The sequence below is a fragment of the Ovis aries genome, chromosome 6, assembly GCF_016772045.2.
Source record: "Ovis aries strain OAR_USU_Benz2616 breed Rambouillet chromosome 6, ARS-UI_Ramb_v3.0, whole genome shotgun sequence".
Taxonomy (NCBI): Eukaryota; Metazoa; Chordata; class Mammalia; order Artiodactyla; family Bovidae; genus Ovis; species Ovis aries.
This window is the reverse complement of record NC_056059.1, coordinates 42,648,638-42,674,861: the sequence shown is the minus strand read 5'-3', so window position 1 is coordinate 42,674,861 and position 26,224 is coordinate 42,648,638. Positions and strand designations below refer to the sequence as shown.

Here is a 26,224-nt window from a genome sequence, read left to right as displayed (position 1 = left end):
CATTTTTTGGCATTTTGGAAACAATCAGTTCAGTTCAGTCGCTCAGTCATGTCTGACTCTTTGCGACCCCATGGACTGCAGCACTCCAGGCCTCCCTGTCCATCACCAACTTCCGGAGTTTACTCAAACTCATGTCCATTGAGTCGGTGATGCTGTCCAATCATCTGTCCTCTCTCTTTCCCTTCTCCTCACGCCTTCAATCTTTCCCAGCATCAGGGTCTTTTCAAATGACTCAGTTCTTCGCATCAGGTGGCCAGAGTATTGGAGTTTCAGCTTCAACATCGGAGAAGGCAATGGCAACCCACTCCAGTACTCTTGCCTGGAAAATCCCATGGATGGAGAGCCTGGTAGGCTGCAGTCCATGGGGTCGCTAAGAGTCGGACACAACTGAGCGACTTCACTTTCACTTTTCACTTTCATGTATTGGAGAAGGACATGGCAACCCACTCCAGTATTCTTGCCTGGAGAATCCCAAGGACAGAGGAGCCTAGTGGGCTGCCGTCTCTGGGGTCGCACAGAGTTGGACACGACTGAAGCGACTTAGCAGCAGCAGCTTCAACATCAGTCCCCAATGAATATTCAGGACTGATTTCCTTTAGGATGGACTGGTTGGATCTCCTTGCAGTCCAAGGCACTCTCAAGAGTCTTCTCCAACACCACAGTTCAAAAGCATCAATTCTTTGGCACTCAGCTTTCTTTATAGTCCAACTCTCACATCCATACATGACTACTGGAAAAAACATAGTCGACTGACCTTTGTTGACAAAGTAATGTCTCTGCTTTTTAATATGCTGTCTAGGTTGGTCATAACTTTCCTTCCAAGGAGTAAGCATCTTTTAATTTCATGGATCCAATCACCATCTGCAGTGCTTTTGGAGCCCCCCCTCCCCCAAATAAAAAGTCTCTCACTCCACTGTTTCTGTTTTTGTTAGGTCCATACCATTTCTGTCCTTTATTGAGCTCATCTTTGCATGAAATGTTCCCTTGATAGCTCTAATTTTCTTGAGATCTCTAGTCTTTCCCATTCTATTGTTTTCCTGTATTTCTTTGCACTGGTCACTGAGGAAGGCTTTCTTATCTCTCCTTGCTATTCTTTGGAACTCTGCATTCAAATGGGTATATCTTCCCTTTTCTCCTTTGCTTTTCGCTTCTCTTCTTTTCACAGCTATTTGTAAGGCCTCCTCAGAGAGCCATTTTGCTTTTTTGCATTTCTTTTTCTTGGGGGTGGTCTTGATCCCTGTCTCCTGTACAGTGTCACGAACCTCCGTTCGTAGCTCATAAGTAGTATGGCATAAAAAAGAAAAAAAAACCTTTAGTTTTTTTTAATTAACCAAATGCTGTTTGATTACCGGAGAAGGCAATGGCACCCCACTCCAATACTCTTGCCTGGAAAATCCCATGGACGGAGGAGCCTGGTGGGCTGCAGTCCATCGGGTTGCTAAGAGTCAGACATGACTGAGTGAATTCACTTTCACTTTTCACCTTCATGCATTGGAGAAGAAAATGGCAACCCACTCCAGTGTTCTTGCCTGGAGAATCCCAGGGATGAGGGCTGCTGTCTATGGGATGGCACAGAGTCGGACATGACTGAAGCAACTTAGCACCAGTAGCAGCAGCATTTGATTACATGCGAACTTAATGCAAAAACAGAAAAATAGATTTCCTTCCTATTTATAAAACTATTGAATGAAGTGGAAAAAAAATGGAAGTGTTAAGTTGCTCAGTCTGCTCGTGGCAGCCCCAGGGACTGTAACCCGCCAGCCTCCTCCATCCATGGAGTTCTCTAGGCAAAAATACTGGAGTGGGTAGAATTCCCTTCTCCAGGGCATCTTGCTGACCCAGTGGTCAAACTCAGGTCTCCTGCTTTGCAGGCAGATTCTTTACCATCTGAACCACCGGATCAGCTCTTTTATTTATAAAACTACTGAATAAAAATTCTGAAATAATTATAAGAAAAAAGCAGGCCTTAAAATGTCAATCTTTGATAGAAATGCCTGGAAACTTGAAAGGTTATTTAATGAACCATTTGAGTATTAAGGATGACCATATGCCCAGGTTAACACCTGTTGTCTTGCTGTAATTATTACTGTGTCTGGTGATAAATTATATTGTGACCCTATAATAATATGTTAGTTGGTGATATCTTTGACTTGCTGTCTAATTTTTAAAAATTATTCAGGGACTTCCTTGCCAGTCCAGTGGTTAAGAATTCATGCTTCCATTGCAGAGGGCGCAAGTTTGATCCCTGGTCAGGGAATCACATCTTGGGGTCCTGCACTGCAGGGTCTTGCCTGTAGCTCAACTGGTAAGGAATCCACCTGTAATGCAGGAGACCCTGGTTTGATTCCTGGGTTGGGAGGATCCCTTGGAAGAGGGCATGGCAACCCACTCCAGTAATTTTCCTTGGAGAATCCCCATGGGCAGAGAAGATTGGCAGGCTACAGTCCATGGGGTCGCAAAGAGTTTTACAGGACTGAGTGACTCAGCACAGCACCTGCACTGCAGGCAGATTCGTTACCGTCTGAGCCACCAGAGGAGCCCGAATAAAGCCAGTAAGAGCTTTTAGAGTGGTTCAGTTGAGCTTTGTGCTTTAATAGTGGCCAGGCGAGGGAACAGAACTACAACTTCCCTCTCGCATCTCCTTCCCCACATGACTCCCCACCCTTGTTTAGCCTTTGGCGGTTGGATGCTGAACCACAGGCCTGTGGCACTCACAAATGGGTTTCCTCCGACACCTGATTGTTTTACAGGGCACCTGGAGCTTAACCTTTGATGGACGTATGAGGCATTGTTTTAAGCAGGTACCCTTGTGATTAAACGTCATCTTTCTTCCAAGTGAAAGGTGGTTGAGATTTTTCTTTGGGTTTTGGCAGCGCAGAGGGAAAGGCTAGCCTCCCTGTGTGCGGGGCTGGGATGGGCCAGACAGGAAGCCTGACCCCAGTCGTGTAGCATCCAGAGAGGATGCAGCAGAGGGAGGGAGCCCTCCACTCTTAGGAAATGACTCTTTTACAACCCCCTCAGTGGATATACATTGAACCACACTTGTTTACTTTTTCTTCTTTGCTTCCAAAATTCTGTTGAAAATGACAGAAGAAACATGAAAATATGAACAGACCCGTAACTAATGGGGCTGAAAACTGAGAAAGGTGCTGCAGTGCTCCAGGCGCACTGAGGATGCAATGGAATAAATAAAACAGATGGGATCAGATTGATGGTGAAACTGCACGGCATGGGAACTTACGACCCAATAGAGACAGAAGAGGGAGTAACTGCGCAAGTGAAGTTTTCTTCACAGGATCCTGGAAGATTCCCAAGAATTGAAACTCCAGGGAGTGGCGGCAGAAGTGGTGAGGAGAGTGATGGCCAGGAATGAATAGCTCGGAACCAGCTCTCGTTGCGTTTGACTCAGCGGGCTTGGTGGTAGGGTTCACTTCTGCAGCAAAGCCCTTTAGCGGAGTTCTTAATAAGCTGGGAGATTTGTCCAGGCAGAATACCAGTAGCTTACTGTAGCCAGAAGTTGAAGTTTTCATCATTGGGGACCCCAGGTTTGTGTCCCTACTTTCTAAGGATTATTAGAGTTTGTGCCTAGAGATGAATGCTTTTTGCTCAACTCCCTTTCCTGCTTATTCCCCATTATTTTCATATGTGCTCAAGAAACCGCCTGCAGCGGGGAATCTGCATTGATCCAGACCTCCATTTGTAAAGATGAGCAAGCAACCATGAGTCATCAGGCATGCAAGAGGAGATCAGCAGGATGATCAAGAAGTTAATACAGGAAACTCGTAATCCCTAGTCTCAGATCCAAGAGAAGGACAAATCCAGAAAGCAACAGCTGTTGCAGGAAAGGAGTTATAGAGAAAAGGAGGCAATTGGAGACATTAACCCTGAGGTTGTAATGTTAGACTGTGGCGGCTGGGGGCAGCACATGGGCTCAAGATTAAAATAGGAACCGCATCAGATTGAGAAAATTAGTGGTCAGGAAAACTGAGCCGAGGATTTCTTCTAAAATCAAAGCAGAAGGTTTAAGAATTATGAAGAAGAATTGAGAGATGTGAAGGATGGGTCTACGAGCGCCTGTATCCAACCAACTTGAGGAACAGATGGAGAAGAAAAAAGCAGCCAATATTTGCTGCTAAGATGCCATTAACAGTCAGATGCCTGTTTCCAAACAGCTTTTTTTCTAAGGGAGGTAATTTCTTTAAAAATGTCAGTGTTTCTTCCCCACACCATGAAATACCACTTCTTCAGTACTGAAGTGGACACCCTGCCATCTCATTTAGAAATCTTCTGAAGCACTTCACCGTTGTTGTCATGCAAAGTGTCGTTTTAATACAAAACTTTTTATACTGTTCTTTGAAAATAATTTCAAACATGAAAGTTGAAAGAGTATGAATAATGGGCAGAACCCTCATTTTATACCCAGATTTGCCAGTTTTGACTATTAATAACATTTTACTTCTTTATCAGTCCCCTTTTCTTTTCTGTGTATAAATGATAAATGTATTTTAAGATATTGGACAGCATGGTGCATGTATTGTAAACTACTGAGATTTTTATAAGTGATCTTGACTTTTTCTTTTGCATCTTTAGACTTGGCAGTATAATTTGTCTGTTTGTACGGAATATTAGGGTTTTATTTGTACTTTTTATTTGGTTGATTTAACAAAGTTCCTCCAACTCCACTGAATCATGTTTCATTTAAGTTTAACTGCTTCGCTTATAAATTAGCTGGCAGCTTATGAGAGATGTGAGCTGCTTGAATAATAGTTCTCCATGACACATGAATGAATCCCACCAGCCTCTCCTAAATGTTAAATTCTGGGAGATTTAACATTTCTGCTGCCTTTAATTATGCTGACTGTCATATAATATGCAGTCTCCCATTACATGACTTTTTATTTCAGTGCTGTATCATGGTGAAACCTTAATGTATCAACATTAAGCCGTCATTAAGGATCCAGACTTCACATTCACCCACAGTTTGTGTATTTGCCAGTAGGAACAGCTGCTGATAACTGATTCCTTTTTCTAGCAGCTGGACATTTTAAAAAAATTTCTATTTTAAGATGGTCCTAATTTTAGAAGGGTTAAAATGTGGGGGAAAGTATATTAAGACAACTTTTACTGCAGTATTAAAAGAGGAAGGGGCTTCCCAGGTGGCTCAGTGGTGAAGAATCCGCCTGCATGCAGGAGATGGCGGTTTCCATCCCTGTGTTGGCAAATTCCCCTGGAGGAGGGCATCGTAACCCACTCCAGTGTTTTTGCCTGGGAGATCCCACGAGCAGAGGAGTCTGTGTTGGGTTGCAAAGAGTCAGACACAACTGAACACATGCACATAAAAGAAATCTAGGCATTTTCTGGTAGATATTTTTTTTATTCCTGCCCCTGCCCCCTCCAAACTTTTTTCAGTAGGTCTCAGAGAAGGAGAAATGAGCATGGGACTGAAATTTATGTCTCATCTGTATGACTGGGTGCTTGGATATTGTAGATGTTGTATCATTAATCCCTTATAGAGGGATCTTTGAACACAGAACCTTAAACCCAGCCATAATTTTATTTCACTCATTTACCGAACAGATATTGTAGGTGTCTTATCAGTTGGATCTTGTGGGAAGCACATGCCGGAGCGGGGTTAGAAGAGTAACTCTGGAAACTAACTCGGGGGATAGGGGAAGAAGGAGATGAAGCAGAAGTTATGGAAAGCCTCTGGATTGGGATGCAAGTCTAGCTCCTGTGAAAGGAGAGAGAAGGAAGGAAGATTGGGTGGTGCAGACTACCTGCAGCTATGAGAGGGTTTTGGCTGCCCGGCAGGAAGCACTGGTGCAGAGCAGGACTACTGGGGAGTCTGTACTGACCAGGGATGGAGAACCTGCTTATCACTGTGGAGCTCAGTCCTGGACTGGCATTGCCTGCAAAGTGGGTGGCCTGTGCTTGGAACTGAGGCAGATCTTCTGGACAGTCGCAGCTGGAAGTGGTCAGTTGCCTGCTCTTCTGCACAGGCTCTGTCCAGAAGGGAGATCTTAGTACTGCACCTCCCTTAGCCCCGTGAGTCTCTCATGTATCAGGCACTGTTTGACTCTTCACTCTGCTACTTGGTCTGAATATGAATCTGCGCAAGTTGCCCAGCTTGCAAATTTTCTGTTGTTACTGTCTTTGAAAAAACAATAGTGCCTGTTTCATAGTGTTCTGTGAGGAGTGAATGAGTGTGCATCCAAATAGAAAAGAGTGGCTGCAAGATAGACTCTCTCCGGTGTTCACCATTATGACCTTTTTTTGTGGGGATGTGGTGACAGTCAAGTTGAAAAAGATCCCCTTTGCTTAATGGATTTTACCTTGTCATGGGAGACATGTAAATAGACCAATATCTGAGCAGAGTAATTTCAGATAGTGAGAAGTGCTGTTAAAACAAGATGATGTGACGGAGCAAGGACAAAACATTTTTTGACCCACAGAGACAGAGCATATCACCCAGAAGTCTTTCTGCAGGAATGAATGAACACATCCAGTTAACAGAAGGATGCACTGATGAACAGATAGCATGTGGGGCAAAATGTGTGTAATTGCTGATGCCTTGCAGAATTAAATGTGATTTTAAAATAAAGATTATTCAAATCAATGGAGAGTTTTGAAATGCAGTAGATAACTCTCATTCTTACTTGGTAGGAAGAATTAATTTAGAAATTAGCATTTGATTTTCATTTGCCTGAAAACAGAGAATAAGCTGAGACAGAGTACACTAAGACAAGAGCTGGCAAACTTTTTCTGTAACGGGCCAGACAGTAAATATTTTAGACTTTCCTGGCCAGTCTCCTTCAGCACTCCTCAAGTCTGCTGTCATAGCATCAAAGCCGCCACAGACAATATGTGAACAAATGGGCGTCGTCGTGTCGCAATAAAACTTTAAGAACACTGAAATTTGGATTTCACAGATTTTTTCATGTATCATAAAGTATCATTCTTTTGGTTTTCTTTCAGCCACTAAAAAACATAAAAAACCATTCTTAGAGCCCATGGGTTGTCAAGAAAACAGGTGGCGGGTTGTATTTGGCTGCCCCCAAGAGAACATGGGAAATAACCAGTTTTCATTAATGGGATAAATGAAGCAAAGTACTAAACATTCACTTTCGAGGAGTTAACATTTCTGATTTTAGCTTGTCACAGGTGGCCTAAAGGTTTAGGCAGTGTGCCCATTGTGTAAGTTAGCAGCTCAGAAGCATAGCCTAGCCATATTGTCTATTTTTCTTGCGCTTGATAAAGATGTAGTAACAGGTGCTATTCTACATGATAAATCTAGTAGAAAATCAATTTGTATTATTATTTTAGCAAATCAAAAATGTCAAGGGATGGAACCATTTAATATGTAAATATATGCCCTCAGTCTTCAGTGTGTCTGATCTGTATGAATAGCTGAAAGCTTCCTCGCCACCACCTCCGCGCCCCCATCCCCCATTCTGCATGGTATCCATTTAATGGATGACTTAAACCAATTCCATATTCCTGGGGCCAATGTAAATATTCAGTAATTAGCTTTTATAAACAGTAGAGCAATGCATAATTCTGTTATCTAAATATATGATTATATAATATTTAACATGTATATATTTTGTACATGTGCAGGTATGTCTTTTGGAGAAGGAAATGGCAATCCACTCTAGTATTCTTGCTTGGGAAATCCCATGGGCAGAGGTGCCTGGCGGGTGGGCTACAGTCTCAAAAGTGTCAGTCATGACTTACTGACTAAACAACAGCAACAAAGTATGTCTTTTGGGTAAATTTCTAGAAGGGGAATTAATGGATCACATATTATATATGCATTTGTACTTTTGCCCTCTGTAGTGATTGTACTAATTTATACCTAAATGTGAGTGGCTATTCCCGTCTGAGTCTAAATGTGTTACCACATTTTCCCCCATTCTGATAAGTGATTTATGGCATCCTGTTTTAGTAAGTTGCATTTCTTCTGTAATTAAGGCTGTATATCCCTTCATGTGGTTGTGATCCACTAGTGTTTACTTTCAATGAACTATCTGTTGGCCTTTGCTAGATTTTCTATTGGGGATTTGTTTTTAAAGAGCTCTTTATATATTTGGGAAATCAGTCCTTTGTCTTTGATAGTGGTTGTAAATATTATGTATCTTTTAACATTGCTATGGATTTTTAAAAGTAAAAAAATAAGCTTTAAAAATACACTACATTTAAGAACATAGTTTTGTTTGCACTTTTCCTTAGATCTGGAAAATCTTTGGTTATTATGCCTGTATATTAGCCATATCTGCCTATCTTTCATTTTCTCTTTTTCTTCTTTTTGAGGTTGCCCTTGTTTTCACATGTGCCTCTGAGTCCTCTTTTCTTTCTCTTCTGGGACACTTGTCACTGTGTTTAGAGCCCAGCCTAATCCAGGATGAGTTTTATCTTGAAACCCTTAATTTCATTGCAGATAGCTTTTTTCTAATTAGGTAGCATTCACAAGTTCTCGGTATACCTTTTTGAGTCTTCCCTGCTGGCTCAGTATGTAAAGAGTCTGCCTGCAATGCAGGAGACCCAAATTTGATCCCTGGGTTGGGAAGATCCCCTGGAGAAGGGAATGGGCAACCTACTCCAGTATTCTTACCTCCACAATTCCCTGGACAGAGAAGCCTGGTGGGCTACAGACTGAGAAAGAGACAGACACGACTGGATGCCTAACACTTTCACTTTCACACGTTTTTGAGGAACACCATTCAACCCACTCTAATGACCCTATTTATATTTTTCTTATTTATCTTTTTTGACTGTCTTCTTTTCTTTCAGGAAATAACATTGATTTTAAGAGTTATATTCCTAATGTTTGCTCTGAATGCTCTTGAAATATATTTTCAGTTCCTCTCAAAAGGAAAATGATTCTGTGTCTTCTGCCATACAGAATGTGGTGCTATGAACAGCATTCCATTCTGGGAGTTGAAATAGCATGCAACTGAGAAATTGTAATGCTGAATTTTTATTTCTTTCTCCTCCATAACCTTTTGATTTAAAAAAAAAAACATGTCTACATTTTGTTGTATTCCTTTTTTTTTTTCATGTTTCAGGCATAGATTGCCCACCGAACTAACTTGTTTCTGGGGGGTAGCAGTGGACATCAAACTCTTCTTGTGTTTGAATTCCAGAGGCATGAACCCATAAAAGCATTCCTGAGTGTTGCCTGTAGATCATGCGGTGGTAACATCATCAGTATAGAACAGAAATGAGTATATATAAGCTTTGTAACTCTGGTCAAGTTTTACAGTTTTCATTTAGTTACCTCCTAGAAAGTTTGAAATTTCAAAGGTGTCAGCAAAAATATTGATTATGAATAGGTTTTAGGTTTATAATGATACATGATATTATGCACTTCCTAGTTCCACAGTCCCTCTATCTCAAAATTGAGTATAAAAACTGTCTGCAGAGTAGATTTATTCATACCGATGCTGTTTTCTTGCAAAAATCCTTAAACACATCAAGTAATATGTAGATTGAATATATTAACATGAGGTTGTAAATTGTATTTTTAAGGATACAGTTATAACTCTTTAAGTGCGATAAAATATCTTCCTTTTACTCTCGTCAATAAAAAGTCTGTCATTTATTGTACTAAAGCCTTTATGACTGAGCGAATGACAGGCCTTTTGCTGAAGCAATACCAAATCTCACTGAGTGTAATTCAGTCCCCATCCTGGCAGTTTTTCCTAAGCTACTTCTGTGTGTAGGTTTCATTCTTCATTCTGAAACAGCGTAGTGGTTGGCAGTGAGCTTGGTAGCTTTGTGTAGTTTTCCTTTATTTCCTTACTTTTGGTTCATTGCTTGTAAATTCTCAGTCACCATCAGTTTCTTCAGCTTTGCTCATTACAACATGAATAATTACAAAAAATTAAAAGAAGTTGGAAGGTGCTTCTTTTAAGAATGGAGATCATTCTTGCCTAATCTCTTCTGTCTTAAAAATGATGAAACAGAAGTCTATGTAGAAAAGTGAAGTGACTTGTCAGAGACTGGGTCACTTATTACTGGTGAGGTCTCGAAAGCTTGAGATAGCAACCACATTGTTCTTTGCACTACTTTTAACTGCCTTTTAAGTTGCAGTCACTACATAAATCTTTTTTGAGTGTAAATAATGAAATGTGAGCTTTTAATCTCAGCAGAAATAAAGTATCCCTTACTTCAGTGTTTATTTCTAAGATACACTCAAAATTAGCTCAATTTCAAGCTATACTTGGTAATGAAGATTCTTATGTTTATCATCGAAGTCTATTTCAAAGAGAAGAGTCATTCTAGATATTTCAAAATACTGCAAGATTATAAAGACTAAGAGAGAAGTAGGAGCCTCATCACCAAGATAATGATCATTGTGATATATTTCTTCCAGATCTTTTTGTCTCTGCATTATATTCATTCCAGTCAATGGTGTCAGTTTTGTTCTTTACTTTTGAACTGATTATAAGCATTCTCCTTTTTATCAAGTTTCCTTTAAAAGGATCATTTTTTAATGGCTGTGCACAATTTTGTTGTTTGGTATACCATCATTTGTTTAACTCCCCCTCTTACAAAAGCTGAACTCTTTGGTATAAATCATGCTTAAATTAGATCATTGAATATATTTCTTGTTAGATTTGGTGGCTTCTTAGGCTTAGGACCCCTGCCTGTTTAGGAAGGCAAGGTTGGTAGCTCTTGGGTGTGGACTGCTGGAGAAATGCTGTTACAGTGGCCTTTGTGGCCTTGTCCAAGTCCAAGTTTGCTTTTGCCCATGCCTGCTACTTAAAGTCCTTTGGCAGCTTTGATTAGAAACAATGATGTTTTAATTGGCACGTTCTTGATCACCATGTTTTCCTTGGTTCCAGTGGTTCAGGCCTTATCCTTGCTTTAGTAACAGGTTGGAGGAGAGGGAAAATGCTACATAGTGGTATGCTTTGATTGCCAGATACATTTTGACTTCAGAAACATTACAGTGAGGGAAGATGTATGTCTTAGAACCAAGGAAGTAGAATTTGAAACATTATAGTCATTGAGTGTGATAGGTGTTTTCTGCTTTCTTTCTAGAATTATATGAGGTATCAATAGTTACTGTTCTTCCCATTTATAAATGAGGAATTGTATTACAGAGAAATGGAGTGACTTGCTCATGACCAGTGTAATTGCACATGATAGAGCTGGGCTTCAAGCACACGTAAGCTTGACTTTATCACAGAAGTGCTGTGAAATGTTAATTTGCATTAGCTTTTTTTTTTTTTTTAACTTCAAACTAAAGAAAATGAGTCAAATGGCTATTTCTTGTTGCTTGCTTTCATACACACAATGGACTCTTTTGTTTTAAAGAAGGATGAGAGTAAACAAAATGAAGATAGTGCCTGAAACCTCATGACCCAGGGGTGTTCTGTTAACGTTTGTATGTACAGTGTTGCCCATTGTGGATTGGGGGCAGCCCTCAGCCTGTACCCAGTGTGAAGAGTCTGCCCCTGAAGTTGTACAGCACCTTGTGGGATGGAGAGTTTTCAGCCTAAAATGCCAGTAAGGGTGTCTCTTGACCAGCATTGGTGTATATTGAAGAACAGGGGGTTTGGAGTGAAGTGTACCAGGGTTCCTATTCCAGCTCTGCCATTTCCTAGTATGGTCTTGAGCCATTAATTTAACTCTTCTAAGACTGTTTTTTTCATTTATTTTATCTCATTATTTCCACTCTCCCAAGTTCAGTTCAGTTCAGTCGCTCAGTCGTGTCCGACTCTTTGCGACCCCATGCAGCGCAGCACGCCAGGCCTCCCTGTCCATCACCAACTCCCGGAGTTCACTCAGACTCATGTCCATCGAGTCCGTGATGCCATCCAGCCATCTCATCCTTGGTCGTCCCCTTCTCCTCCTGCCCTCAATCCCTACCAGCATCAGAGTCTTTTCCAATGAGTCAACTCTTTGCATGAGGTGGCCAAAGTACTGGAGTTTCAGCTTTAGCATCATTCCTTCCAAAGAAATCCCAGGGCTGATCTCCTTCAGAATGGACTGGTTGGATCTCCTTGCAGTCCAAGGGACTCTCAAGAGTCTTCTCCAACACCACAGTTCGAAAGCATCAATTCCTTGGTGCTCTGTCTTCTTCACAGTCCAACTCTCACATCCATACATGACCACAGGAAAAACCATAGCCTTGACTAGACGGACCTTTGTTGGCAAAGTAATGTCTCAGCTTTTGAATATGCTGTCTAGGTTGCTCATAACTTTTCTTCCAAGGAGTAAGTGTCTTTTAGTTTCATGGCTGCAGTCGCCATCTCTCCCAAGCAAGGTAGCTTTAACATTTTCACCTTCTGTGTGGAAATTCCTTATTGGCATCCAAGATGCAAAAGGAGCATAGTTACAGGGCCTGGAGAGGAAGCAAGACCATGTGCGCATTGTCTGCTCTTGGGCAAGTTCTGCCATGGTGGTGGCTTGACCAGGACTTCTTTTTTTTTTTTTTTTTTTTGCTTTGTAATCAGTATATTAAAGAGACATTCATACATTTCAAGAATTGCTTAAATTCTGATACCAGATTTAAGCTTGTGAACATATGACTTTAAACATACAATTAAAGCTATTCATCATAATTTGCTATACTACCAACATTAAATTACAGTTACTCTGGAGCGTAAGTTAAATGGTTTAAGCCTGTAACATACCTACAAAAACACCTTCCTATCTCATACATGCAAATTACTTCTCCATGTAAAGGTCTCATCACTCTAAGTTTCCCTGCTCCAGAAGTCACTACTCTAAGGCTTACTGTGGTCCAAAGTGGGGGGGCGCAGCAAAAAAAGTAACCAGGACCAATAGCTATATATATTAATAAAAGATGGCACAGCAGAAGAAGGGAATGCAATTCTACAAGTGCAAGCCCTCAAGAAGCAGCAAGTTATGATAAACCCCTTCTTTACAAAGGTATCATTTCTATCACTGATACCACAGGCTAAATTAAGTTATACAGCATGCCATCTTCAAGTTAACAGTTGAGGCAATAGAATAAATGCAGAAGCATCACAATGAATCCCACTTACTACGACTATACAGACCAACACTTCTCCACATTAATTTCTTTGTCTGACTGCCGTTAAACACAGTTTTAATTTCATAGCTTAACAATTAAGGGTCATACACTGAAGTCAATACATATACCTGGCATTTCAGTCTAAGCTATTCCATGTACATAGCTGAAATCAATCACAAAGTATGGCCTAACAAGTGCTAGGGGAAATTTTTTAAAGTCGTTTTTACAAGTGTTAAACTTATCTTGCACACTGAAGTCATCATACATACAGGGCAAAGTCAGAGCTTTTATATTCGAGTTTATTCTTCATTTAACTTTTAAAACACTACTATAGTTGAATATTGATGTTCATCATCCTCATATGCTTCTCCATTGTAATGGCGCCGTCTTTCCTGATTTGGATCAAAGTCCACTAATTCTACCTGGTCCATTTCATCAGTCTCTTCTACTTCCTTCCTCTCAGGCAGAAGTTTTTCCAGCAAAGAGAGTTTATCAGGAGAGAGAAAGCCATTCTCAGGAAAGTTTACCTTAAATTCAATGATTAGGCGACCCTTTTCATATGGCCTACGGTAAATTGGCATGCCTTCATTTAGCACACACTTGATATCTCCATGCTTGACAATCTGACCTGGATGAGAAGTGATGACTATGGTTCGGTTGTCAAGAGTAGATATTGGCTTCTGGAAGCCACACAATGCCTCAACCAGCTGTATGTCCATACACATGAAAAGGTCTTCTCCTCGTCGAGTAAAAACAGCATGGTCCTTCTGATCTAAAACAATGATAATATCTCCTGGCTCCAGTCCTGGTTCTTGGTCTCCTTCACCATGGAATGTTATCTTCTGGCCATCTTTCATGCCTTTGTCAATATGAACTTCTAGAATTTTCTTTTCTCGAACTATCTTCCTTCCGTTGCAGCTTTTACATCTATCTTTAGGACTGATCCGCTCCCCATGGCCCTGGCACTCCATGCACACAGACTGAATTTGCTGAACCATTCCAGGTCCTATCTGATGAATTCTTATTTGCATTCCAGTACCTCGGCAATTGGGACAGCATTCTACTGCTCCTTTCTTACCACCTCGGCCTTCACATTTGTCACAAATCACATTCTTTTGCAGAGCTAGTTTTCTTGTTGCACCATTATATAAATCTTCTAAAGTTACTGTAAGTTGATGCACAACGTTTTTACCTCTCCTCTCTCTCTGCATCCTGCCTCCTCCTCCGAAAAACATATCAAAGATGTCCATGGGGGAGCCAAAACCACCACCTGCTCCACCTTCTTTAATTGCCTGTTCTCCTCCTTTGTCATATAATTCCCTTTTCTTTGCATCAGAGAGCACTTCGTAAGCTTGAGAAATCTGTTTAAACTTCTCGCCTTCATTTGGATTCTTATCAGGGTGGTACTTCAAGGCCAGTTTCCTGTAAGCCTTTTTCAATTCTTCTTGGGTGGCATTGGGTTTGACCCCCAAAACATCATAGTAAGTGGTTTCTTTCACCATTTTCTACAGCCGGTGAGCGGGCCGATGCCGGTGTGGGGGAGCGGGAAGGAGCGCGTTGCTGTGCGCAGCTCGGGCAGCCGCCGCTCCTCCGCCTTTCACCGAGCGTTCTGGAAAGTTCCCAGGACTTCTTTTAAATCATTTTTTTGTTTCCAGTTTTTTAAAGAACATCATCCTAATCCATGAGTTGTAGTATTGCAATACAGCTACCTGTGTCTGCCTGTGAATGTGTGCAAAAAGTATAATATTTTCACACATACAGATTTGTATACAAGTTAAGTTGCAAATAATATTCAGTATTGAAATGGCATCTGGGAGATACTGTATTTCTCTTTTTGAAATCGTTTTTCATTTATATATCTGTTATTGGCTGTGCCAGCTCTTTGTTTCCGTGTGGGCGCTCTAGTTGCAATGAGCAGGGGCTGTTCCGGATGCGGTGTGTGGGCTGCGCATTGCGGCAGCTTCTCTTGTTGTGCGGCACGGGCTGTAGGGTACGTGTAGACTCAGTAGTTGTGGCTCACAGGCTTAGTTGCTCTGTGGCACGTGGGCTCCTCCTGGATTGGGGAACAAGCCAGTGAGTGTCCCCTGCGTTGGCAGGCCGATTCTTTACCAGTGAGCCGCCAGGGAAGCCCTGTATTTCTTTTCAAGTCAGTACTTGGTAAAGCTCTTTTTGTATTAAGTTTTCAGTTTTTAAGTAGATATTCAGTTTATATAAATTAATTTTTGTGAGTGTATAGACATTCTTTATTCTTACACTGAACTTAGAGCTATTTTATGTTGACTTTTTATTTCAAATATCTTGGTTTAGGGTGACAAGAACAATTTAAGATGTGACAAGATGTGCAAATTAGCTATTTTGGGTTGTTTCTGAAAGAGAAGGAAGCTCCCATTCTTTCAAGCATCTCAAAAATTCTTTGGGTAATAAGTGACTTCTTAGAGTTCCTATAGTTTAAACATAACAAGCTAAATTACTTTGATATTGACGATGTACGTATATTAGGCAACTTAACCTTTTTTTTTTTTGTCATTTTTAGGATTCTGAGTAACAATAAAATATCCGAGCTGAAGAATGGCTCATTTTCTGGGTTAAGTCTCCTCGAAAGATTGTGAGTATTCTTTTATTATCATCTCGTATTGGTATTTTGTTTAATACATTTCCAATGTAAGTCTGTTACTAAGCTATCAACTTTTCAAAATAGAATTGTTTTCCCAATTATGAAACATCTCAGAATTTATTTTCTTTTTTCAGAGTTGAATTTTAAAAAGCAATACATTAAAGCAGAGGAGGGCAAGCTTTTGGTAAGGGCCAGATAGTAAATAGTTTAGGCTTTGTGGGCCGTGTGGTCTCTGTCACTGTGACCCAGCTATGCCACTGTCTGGAGAACAGCCGTAGACAGAACATGCATGAATCAGCGTGGATGTAACTTTGCTTACGAAATAGGCTGTGCAGCATAGTTTGATGACCTGTGGCTTTTAAAGCCTCAATGATGTTTTGAAATTCTGTCACGAAATGTGCGTACCTTCTAAGTTAGTTCAGTAGAATTAAAAGAAACCTCATCCAAGGGGAAGTACTTTTGTATAAACTTAATATTTTATTTAGCCATCTTTGAATGTGATCCTTTTGTTTTGCTTAACAGTTAGGTCTTGTTTTGCTTCTGACCAGATGTGTGACAAGTATCACTTATTTTTTGCCTTGGTGAATCTTGCACAGTGGATCTTTAATTTGCTTGTATGCTGAATGCTACTCTAGAATCATGTTTCCATTATCCATGTTACTCATACGTTTCAGACAACATTTCAGATATAGCAGGGAGCCGGTCACACAGTGAGCATCTGCATGTCTGTTGGATAACAGACTTTCCTCATTTTCTTAGTTCTCATTTCTTCCTTTTCTCTACTTCTGTGTGGTCTTTCCTTGACTGTTTCACTTGGTGTCTTCTCCTACAACTGATTCCCACAGGACTTTATTGCTTTGATCTCAGATGTATTATTTAAGCACATAGCATCTAGAATTCTTCGTCTTTTTCTTTCACTGAGATCAAATGTCTTTGAATTAGGTTATATTGAGGCCTTCCAGCTCCCCTCTACTCATTTACATATACATATATAGCAATGCGTTTACATTTACCCGTGTAATATATGCATTTACATATATATATGGCACTGGCAACCCACTCCAGTACTCTTGCCTGGAAAATCCCATGGATGGACGAGTCTAGTAGGCTGCAGTCCATGGGGTCGCTAAGAGTCAGACACGACTGAGCGACTTCCCTTTCCCTTTTCCTTTGCATGCATTGGAGAAGGCAGTGGCACCCCACTCCAGTGTCCTTGCCTGGAGGATCCCAGGGACGGGGGAGCCTGGTGGGCTGCAGTCCATGGGGTCGCTAAGAGTCAGACACGACTGAGTGACTTCCCTTTCCCTTTTCCTTTCCATGCATTGGAGAAGGAAATGGCAACCCACTCCAGTGTTCTTGCCTGGAGGATCCCAGGGATGGGGGAGCTGGTGGGCTGCCGTCCGTGGGGTCGCACAGAGTCGGACACGCCTGAGCGACTTGGCAGCAGCAGCCGCAGTGCACTTGTGTGCATGTGTACATACAATCGTGTGTACACACTTACGTGTACACATACACACCTGTAGAATGATCTTTACACAGTGGGGCTTAATTCTCAGATTTTTGTTTTGTTTTCTGTTTTCATTCGAGGCTTCCTGTCTTGTTCCACATTGTCCGTTTGCTTCCGAGGGTGCGAGCCGCACCTCGTGTCCAAGCCTTTCCTTGAGAGACCCGTCCGCACACATTCCACGGTCACCGGTCCAGGAATGGGTGTCTGACCCAGTTGAATCCAGTTGAGATTTGCTTGGGGCTTTGGGGAGAGGAGTTTCCTCCCTGTCATCAGAAAGATGGTTGGACTTCTGGTACAGAAGCCGCCATGCTGCGGGCTTGGACCAGAGCTGATGCACAGAGGAGAGTGGGGTAGGCCCGTCGGGTGAGTGGAGGGGAGCTGGCATGACCTCCCTGAAGCAGGACTCCCTCTGGACTGTTCATGATCCTCTTTAGTTTTGTGTTCCTTGTAATAAAAGTCATCGTGCCTGACAGATACTCTGTCACCCACAGCACAGTATCAGTCCCTGCATGTAGGTGCTCAGTGATGCAGGATTAGCGAGGTTTGCCCTTTCCAAGGGAAGGGTAATGGGCACTCCAGGGTGCTGTGGTGTCTCTTGTGTTCAGAAACATGTTACTTTTGGCACCAGGATTGCTCTGGTGGTTCACGCACATCAGAAGTGTGGACAGCATTGTGGTACTGGGGTTTTGACCTCAACGTAGGAAATCCAGGGGTACACAGTTCAGCCTGTGGCAGTGATGCAGTGTTTTGATAGATTAACCCATGTATATTTTCCTTACCTGTTTCCTAATTGCTCTGCCTCTGGAGAATGGATAACAGAACAGAAAAAAGGACTCTTTGACCAATGAGTTCCTGAAGTCCTAGTCCAAGCGTAGAAAAGAGGTTTCAATAGATGTGAAAAATTATTCCTTACCTTGATACATACTCTGTGGGCTAATTGGAGAGTGGAGGGAGTATAGATAGAGCTTACATGCTGGTGGGTCCCCAGGAAGGGTCTCTGTCTTTGCTTTCCTCCCTGTTCCTACCTGGGATGAGGGGGAGACAGGGATAAAGGCAGGGAAAAAGATCACGTGAAGTCAATATACAGTTCTGGATTCAAAGGGGCATCTGAGGCCTCTTTCCTGGGGAAGCAAAATCCCAGATTTCCCAGGACTTAGCATGGCGTGGGAGCGGGAGAGCTGATCGTGTAGCCACTGAAATGTGTGGGCTAGGACTGGATATCGAAGGGTTTCCCCAGGGAGCAGCAGGATAGGCTTGGGGCTTGTTAGCAGAGAGAGGGCGCTCTCTCTGCAGAATCCTGCTGGTTGCCAGGAAGTACTTTAGAAGCGTCCTGGGCTGCTTCTGGGAACCCAACTTAAGACTGAGCTAGCCGGATAAATGACTTCTTGTTTGTATAAATGACATCATTTTCAAATCTTTCAAAAATTACCTGAAAACACTGTATCAGACTTCTTCCTTTAACACTTCCCAGAATGAGATGTGGTATGAAAAGCAAGTGGTAGGTCAAGGAATTATTCAGACTAGGGCCAAAGCTGTAAAAGTCTGGCCTTAAAGTTCCTGTAGCCAAGCCATGCAGAATAAGAGATGGGCTTAGTAGTGCTGGGTAGGGTGCTTGGAATAGAATAGTAGGGGCTGGCTGGGTTAACTAGCTAGCATGTGTGCCCCAGAGATGGAGTAAAACCTGCAAGGCAAGCCGTCTTGGCAGTTCTCTTGGGTTGAAGAGTGGATTTCTTAAGAGGATTAGTTTTCTTTTTTTTTCCACAAAGTAAAATTGCTGTGGGTGGACACACTCCTTACAAACTCCATCTAGAATGGAACCTTTTTCTTTAGGCTTACCAAATTGTTCTTCCAAATGTTTGGTTTTCGTTTGGGAGCTTTCTTGTTTTCCATCATTTGTATTTGCTTTTGTCCCTCATAAGAAAGTAGCAGAGTGTGTGGTGTGTGTGCTTGTCTTTAAAAATTTTTGAGTATAGTTGATTTTCATGGTTGTGTTAATTTCAGGTGTACAGCAAAGTGAATCAGTTATACATATACATACTCTTTTACTCTTTTAGATTCTTTTGAGTTTTTCCTTAGGGTTTGGGGTTTTTATTTTTAGGACATAATACCTCTTTCTGACATCTTGGAAACTAGTTTCCTAGTGATGATCTACATTTTTTAAGGATTAGTTGACATTCTTTTAAAAGTGTGTGCCATGGATAACTGATGTAGATTTATTGTATCATGTTAATTAAAACCGTTAAAAAGGTAAATGGTCTAATATCAAGGCTTGGTACAGGTATTGTCTCAATCATTATTACGTCTTTCCTGAGTAGCTAATCTAAATTTGTTTAGCAGATATTTATTAATTGCCCACATGTCTTAGGATTGGGATTCATTAGTGAACCCAGTCCTTTGTTGTCAAAGGTCCTGTCTTTAAAGAGTTTATGTTGTGATGGGGAGAAATAGAATAAACATAGCAAGCAAATTGATAGCATAAGTACAAGTCCCCCTGCTCCAGGTTGCATCCTGCATGGTATGGAGGACTGACTCTACTATACCATTTTACATAAAAGACTTGAATGTCTGGATATTGGTGTTTGTGGGGGTCCTGGAACTAAAGGAATGACTGTACTATGGGTAAAGAAACATACAGCAGGGAGTGGCTTTTGCACACCTATGCACTATGTATGTGAGTTTTATATGGTGATAGTGTGAAGGCTTAGAGCAAGTCATTGAGCCTTGAGGAAAGAATATTATAGGCAGCCGGACCTGTAGGTGCAAAAGCTGCGCTCTGAAACGTGTTGCCTGTTTTTGAGGAGCAGCAAGGAGACCAGAGTGAAGCCAAAGAGGTATTGGTGGGACAAATTCTAGAGGGTTATTGTAAGGACCTTGGCTTTTACTGTGAGTTACTGTGAGCAGTGGTCATGTATGGATGTGAGAGTTGGACTATAAAGAAAGCTGAGTGCCGAAGAATTGATGCTTTTGAACTGTGATGTTGGAGAAGACTCTTGAGAGTCCCTTGAACTGCAAGGAGATCCAGCCAGTCCATTCTAAAGGAAATCAGTACTGAATGTTCATTGGAAGGACTGATGCTGAAGCTAAAGCTCCAATACTTTGGCCACCTGATGGGAAGAACTGACTCACTGGAAAAGACCCTGATGCTAGGAAAGATTGACGCCAGGAGGAGAAGGGGATGACAGAGAATGAGATGGTTGGGTGGCATCACTGACTTGATGGACATGAGTCTGAGTAAGCTCCGAGGGTTGATGATGGACAGGGAGGCCTGGTATGTTGAGTCCGTGGGGTCGCAAAGAGTCAGACATGGCTGAGCGACTGAACTGACTGACTGACTGACTGACTGTGAGCAGAGGGGCTTCCCAGGCGGCGCTAGTGGTAAAAACGACTCGTCTGCCAGTGCAGGAGGTGAAAGAGATGCAGATTTGATTCTTGGGTCCCTTGGAGAAGGGCATAGCAACCCACTCCAGCATTCTTGCCTGGAGAATCCCTTGGACGGAGGCGCCTGGCAGACTTTGATCCATTGGGTCTCAAAGAGTCGGACATGACTGAAGTGACTTAACACGCACGTACTGTAAGCAGATGCTCTGGCTGCTGGAATGAGGGGTTGGGATAAGCGGGAAGTAGGGAAGTGAAACGAAAGTCGCTCAGTTGTGACTTTTCACGATCGCATGGACTATACAGTCCATGGAATTCTACAGGCCAGAATACTGGAGTGGGTAGCCTTTCCCTTCTCCAGGGTAGACTTTTTGCGATCGCATGGACTATACAGTCTGTGGAATTCTACAGGCCAGAATACTGGAGTGGGTAGCCTTTTCCTTCTCCAGGGTTCTTCCCAACCCAGAGATCAAAGCCAGGTCTCCTACATTGCAGGCAGATTCTTTACCAGCTGGGCCACAAGGGAAGCCCAAGAATACTGGAGTGGGTAGTCTATCCCTTCTCCAGCGGATTTTCCCCACCCAGGAATCGAAACGGGGTCTCCTGCGTTGCAGGCAGATTCTTCACCAACTGAGCTATCTGTTCAGTTCAGTCACTGTCCAACTCTTTGTGACCCCACGAACCGCAGCACACCAGGCCTCCCTGTCCATCACCAACTCCTGGAGTTTACCCAAACTCATGTCCATTGCGTCGGTGATGCCATCCAACCATCTCATCCTCTGTCGTCCCCTTCTCCGCCTGCCTTCAATCCTTCCCAGCATCAGGGTCTTTCAGATGAGTCAGCTCTTTGCATGAGGTGGCCAAAGTACTGGAGTTTCAGCTTTAGCATCATTCCTTCCAAAAGAAATCCCAGGGCTGATCTCCTTCAGAATGGACTGGTTGGATCTCCTTGCAGTCCAAGGGACTCTCAAGAGTCTTCTCCAACACCACAGTTCAAAAGCATCAGTTCTTAGGCACCCAGCTTTCTTCATAATCCAACTCTCACATCTATACATGACTACTGGAAAAGCAATACTCTTTACTAGACAGACCTTTTTGGTTTTGAGCCTTCAGGGAAATGTAAATCTAAGGTAATTTAAAGCCCATAGTCTCTGTTTGGAGACTAGTGCCCTCACCTGGACTGGTGGTTGTCCAACTTTGTGTGCAATAGAATCACTTGGGAGGACTTGATAAAGCACAAACTAGAGCTCCTGACACTGTGTTGGTTTCTGACTTGGCTGTGAGATGTCCCGATGTAGGTGCTGAGTTAGACAGCTGTGTATGCAGTAGGGAACTCAAGGGAATGGTGAGGGTGGGCTACAGATACAGCTGTGAGCCTAGAAAGGGGTGGTGATGATTGCCTCAGAGGAAGTAGTTGTGGCACACAGGCTTTAGTGGCCCATGGGGTATAGCATCTTCCCAACCTAGGCATCGAACCCACATCCCCTGCATTGGCATGCAGATTCTTAACCACTCTCCCATGGGGGAGGGTTAAGATATTCCTTTAATTTTGTTTATGCAATTCTTGTGTGCCTTTTCATTTATATTTTAATCATGCAACATTCAGATTTAGCTGTATATCCTCAACTTAGACTTATGTTCACTAGGAAGTTGTGGGTTGGTAAAGGCAAGGAGGGAGGGCAATGTTAAATGAAAGAATTTGACTATAAATATCTTTTGGCAATGCCTGATTAATATGGCTATTATTAAATATTATATAATATGTCAAGGATTTTTTTATTATTGAAGAAAAAGTACATCTTTAAATCATATTATAGTCCTCGGTTATTCATGAGAGGTATTTTGTAGAAACACATGCAGTACATCATTGACCACAAATTTATGTACTACTGCTTTAGCTAAATCACTTCCTGTTGTAGATACTCTTTAAAATCTGATAAATGAAACATATGTTTTAAAAAAAAATAGAACTGACATTGTATATTTCTTTTTGCAGAACTTTTTTGCTTATATAGGTCAAAAACATTGATTTAGTTTTTTCCTAAAATCATATCTTTGCAATAAAGAATTGGGGTCGGTTGTGGCGGGAGAGGGGGCAGGGAGATGAGAACTAATAAATTGAGCCTGAGGGCTAGTTGTAATTCATGGGACTGAAAATAGTGGGAACAAAATTTGTATTAAAATTTTCAACATACAGAAAATTGAAAGAATGATGTAGTAATTTCCCACATTACCAATTTACCTACTCAGTCATTAATAACAACACGTCATTATTGTTTTCCTTTATATTGGAGTGTGCCTACATATACATGTTTGCTGAATTACTTGAAAGTCAATTGCAGACATCATGACCTTCTACTTTTATTGAGAAATATTAGTGCTTATGAATGAGATGCAGCAATTTCTACACTGTCTGAGTGTGAATTTCCTAATGATTTTGTGGCTAGCTCTAATTGACTAAAAAGACTTTCATGGTGAAGGTCAGGTAGTGTAATCCTGTCTCTCAGCCATGGTTTACTTTTCCATCCATTTATCATCTGTCTCAGCCCGTTCTGGCTGCTGTAACGAGATGCCATGAGCTGGGTGGCTTATGAACAGCAGACATGTATATCTCTCAGTTCTGGAGGCTGAGAAGTCCAAGATCAAGGCTCTGGCAGGTTTGGTGTCTGGCGAGGGCCCACTTCCTACTTGGCCGTCTTTTTGCTGCAGTCTCTCTCATGTAGTGGAAGAGGAAGCGGGAGCTCTCTGGGTCTCTTTTACAAAGGCATTAACCTCATTCATGAAGTCTCTACTCTTATAACCTATTCACCTCCCAAAGGCCCGGTTTTTGTGGAACATAAAATCTGAGTTCTGATTCATGAAATACTTATTTAGTAATGGTAACCAGAATAGACTCTATACTATGTTGAAAGAATGTTTCCTATGCTTATAGAATTGCAAGGTCCTTGGGGGTTCAGTTTCATTTAGAAGACCTTGGCTCTGATTTGTAGGAGGGGGTGGAGTGGGATTGCAGTTTTGCTGCTAGCTTACAGAAGGCTTAATGCATAAGGTTGGGAGTGAGACATGGAGAAGGCAAAACAGGGTTTGTTGGTGGATGTTTATGTGCACAGGATTCACTGGTTGTGCCTCCAGAGAAGAGTTCTTGAGAATTTCTGGTCAACCTCCATCGCCCGGTATGAAACAGCATTGAGAGGACAGGAGGCCAGTGTGGATGGCACGTGGAAAGTGCTGGGTTTACAACAGGGAGCAGAGAGCTGTGAGGAGCAGAGAGCCAGTTTCATCAGGCTGTTTTTGTGAAATTGCCAGGAAACCTGCCTACAAACCAGTCCTAGTGGTGCAGCTTTGTCTGTATTGATAGTTAGAATGAGCCATTAAGGAAAGAGCATGGTATGAAGCAGGCCATGCAGCGGTTAGTTTTCATCAGCTGCTGTCAGTAAAGTTGCACGTGCCTCCCTCACCGGATGACAGGAAGCACGTGGATGTGAGTCCGCTGCGGTGAGACTTCCTCAGTGTCCTTTTCTTAAGCACCAGTAGACCAAACAGGTCGGATGCTTGAGGAAGTGAACTGAGTGTTTTTCTGTTGAGTAGTTTAGGCTGCTTCTCACAGGCTAGACTGCCCACAATAGGGCAGTAGTGACAAGTGATCCCAGAGACATGTCACCTCAGTGTTGTGATAACAGGCAGCACAGGTGGTCCAGGATCTGCTTTCAGGAAAGCTTTTTATTTCTCAAATACGTGAGGTACTAAAGGACCCGAGAGGTACATGCTACCCTGGATTTGTATTGCCCTTTGCTCTGCATTTTTGCATTGTTTCACCAACTCAGTGTGTGTGTGTAGGGGGGTAGGGGGTGTAAGTCACTTTAGTCTGTCCAGCTCTTTGAGAGCCTGTGGACTGTAGCCCATCAGGTTCCTGTGTCCATGGGATTCTCCAGGCAAGAATACTGGGGTGGACTGCTATGCCCTCCTCCAGGGGTCTTCCTGACCCAGGGATCAATCCTGTATTTCTTATGTTTGCTGCACTGGCACGCAGGTTCTTTACCTCTTGCGCTACCTCGGAAGTCCAGTTATGAGAATAATGATGGATAATTAGGAGGGTTGATGTCAGAAGCTCGCACATATATGGAAGGGGTAATGTTGCCTTTGTTTGGGAAAGACTCCCTGGTGAAGAGAAGTTGGGAAGGGTTTCTGTTCACAGTCTGACCTGAGGTTCTCTGAGAGATGACCAGAGGCCACTCAGGCCTCCAATGGGCAAGGTTATGAGTGAGTCCTGATGAATGGGCCCAGTTTGGGTGTCTAGTAGAGCTGAACTGTGGGCCAGCCATTGGCTGGCCTATGGGAAGCAGACCACTGTTCTCCTTCTCAGTGCTCCTGTGGCTGAGGATCGCTCTCTGCAGATGTTAGCTGGACACTTGTGTGCGGTGACTGAAGAGTTTCAGCTGAGCTCAAGCAGAACCTTTGAAAGTGAAAGTTGCTCAGGTGTGTCTGACTCTTTGCAACCCCATGGACTATACAGTCCATGGAATTCTCCAGGCCAGAATACTGGAGTGGGTATCTTTTCCCTTCTCCAGATCTTCCCAACCCAGGGATTGAACCCAGGTTTTCTGCATTGCAGGTGGATTCTTTACCTGCTGAGCCCAAGCAGAACCTTTAGTGATGGGCCAAATCTGCCCTGGAGGAAGGGTCTGGCTGTGATGCTCACTGCTGCCCCCAGTGGTGGCGTGCTGGCATGCTGGCATGGAAGGGCCAAGCACCAGAGGAGAATGGGGGTACAGTAGCCCCCCGCCCCATCTGAAGTTTCGGTTTCCGCAGTTTTATTTACTCATGGTCAACTACAGGTGGAAAATATTAAATGGAAACTTCAAGAAATAAATAATTCCTATGGCTTAAATTGCACACCATTCTGAATAGTGTGATGAAATCTCACACCATCCCACCCAGGGCATGAATCAACCCTTTGTCCTGCACGTCCTGCTCCTCAGTCCCTTAGTAGCCATTCCGGTAATCAGGTCTACTGTCAAGGTATCTCAGTTTGTGTTCAGGTCACCCTCATTTTACTCAGTAACAGCCTCAAAGCACAAGAGTACTTACTGATGCTGACTGTTTGGATGTGCTGAAGAGAGGCTGTAAGTTAAGCTTACAGCTTAACTTCCTTTAAGTTAAATGGCGAAGTTCTTGACCTAATGAGAGAAAAAAACTGTATGCTGAGGTTGCTAAGATCCATGGTAGGAATGAATCTTTCTGAAATTGTGACCAAAAAAGATTGTACTGGTTTTGCTGTTATATCTCGCATTGCAAAAGTTACGGCCACAGTGTGTGGTCAGTGCTGAGGGAGAAGCATTGTGCGCATGTGAAGTCACTTGGTTGTGTCCGACTCTGTACAGCCCTATGGACTGCAGCCTGCCAGGTTCCTCTGTCCGTGGGATTTCCCAGGCAGGAATACTGGAGTGGGTTGCCATGCCCTCCTCCTGGGGATCTTCCTGACCCAGGGATCAAACCCTTGTCTCTGTTATCTCCTGTATTGGCAGGCGGGTTCTATACCACTGGGAAAAATGGAAACGGCATTGCATTTGTATAGTAAGATATTTTGAGAGAGAAAGACCGATTTTATAAACTTTTATCATATTGGTATAATTCTGTTTAATTCTTGTTCGTCTCTTACTGTGCCTAATTTACAAATTTTGTCATAGATATGTATGTATAGAAAAAAGACATAGTATAT

At 42.5% G+C, this 26,224-nt stretch overlaps 2 protein-coding genes across 4 annotated transcripts in view; one reads left to right on the top strand and one right to left on the bottom strand.

Annotated features, from left to right (window-relative positions):
• The window catches only part of ADGRA3 (adhesion G protein-coupled receptor A3), a 130,174-nt gene that overhangs the window by 21,006 nt on the left and 82,944 nt on the right, over positions 1 to 26,224 (top strand). For all 3 annotated transcript variants that reach the window (XM_060417563.1, XM_042251854.1, XM_027970897.2), the window contains exon 2: positions 15,543 to 15,614. In XM_060417563.1, coding sequence (XP_060273546.1) covers positions 15,543 to 15,614 — 72 coding nt within the window. The remainder of the gene's footprint in view (positions 1 to 15,542; positions 15,615 to 26,224) is intronic.
• Positions 13,054 to 14,631, bottom strand: LOC101105132 (dnaJ homolog subfamily A member 1). Its single transcript, XM_027970898.2, has one exon. It carries the CDS (start codon positions 14,509 to 14,511, stop codon positions 13,327 to 13,329), a length of 1,185 nt encoding a protein of 394 aa, XP_027826699.2. The 5' UTR covers positions 14,512 to 14,631; the 3' UTR covers positions 13,054 to 13,326.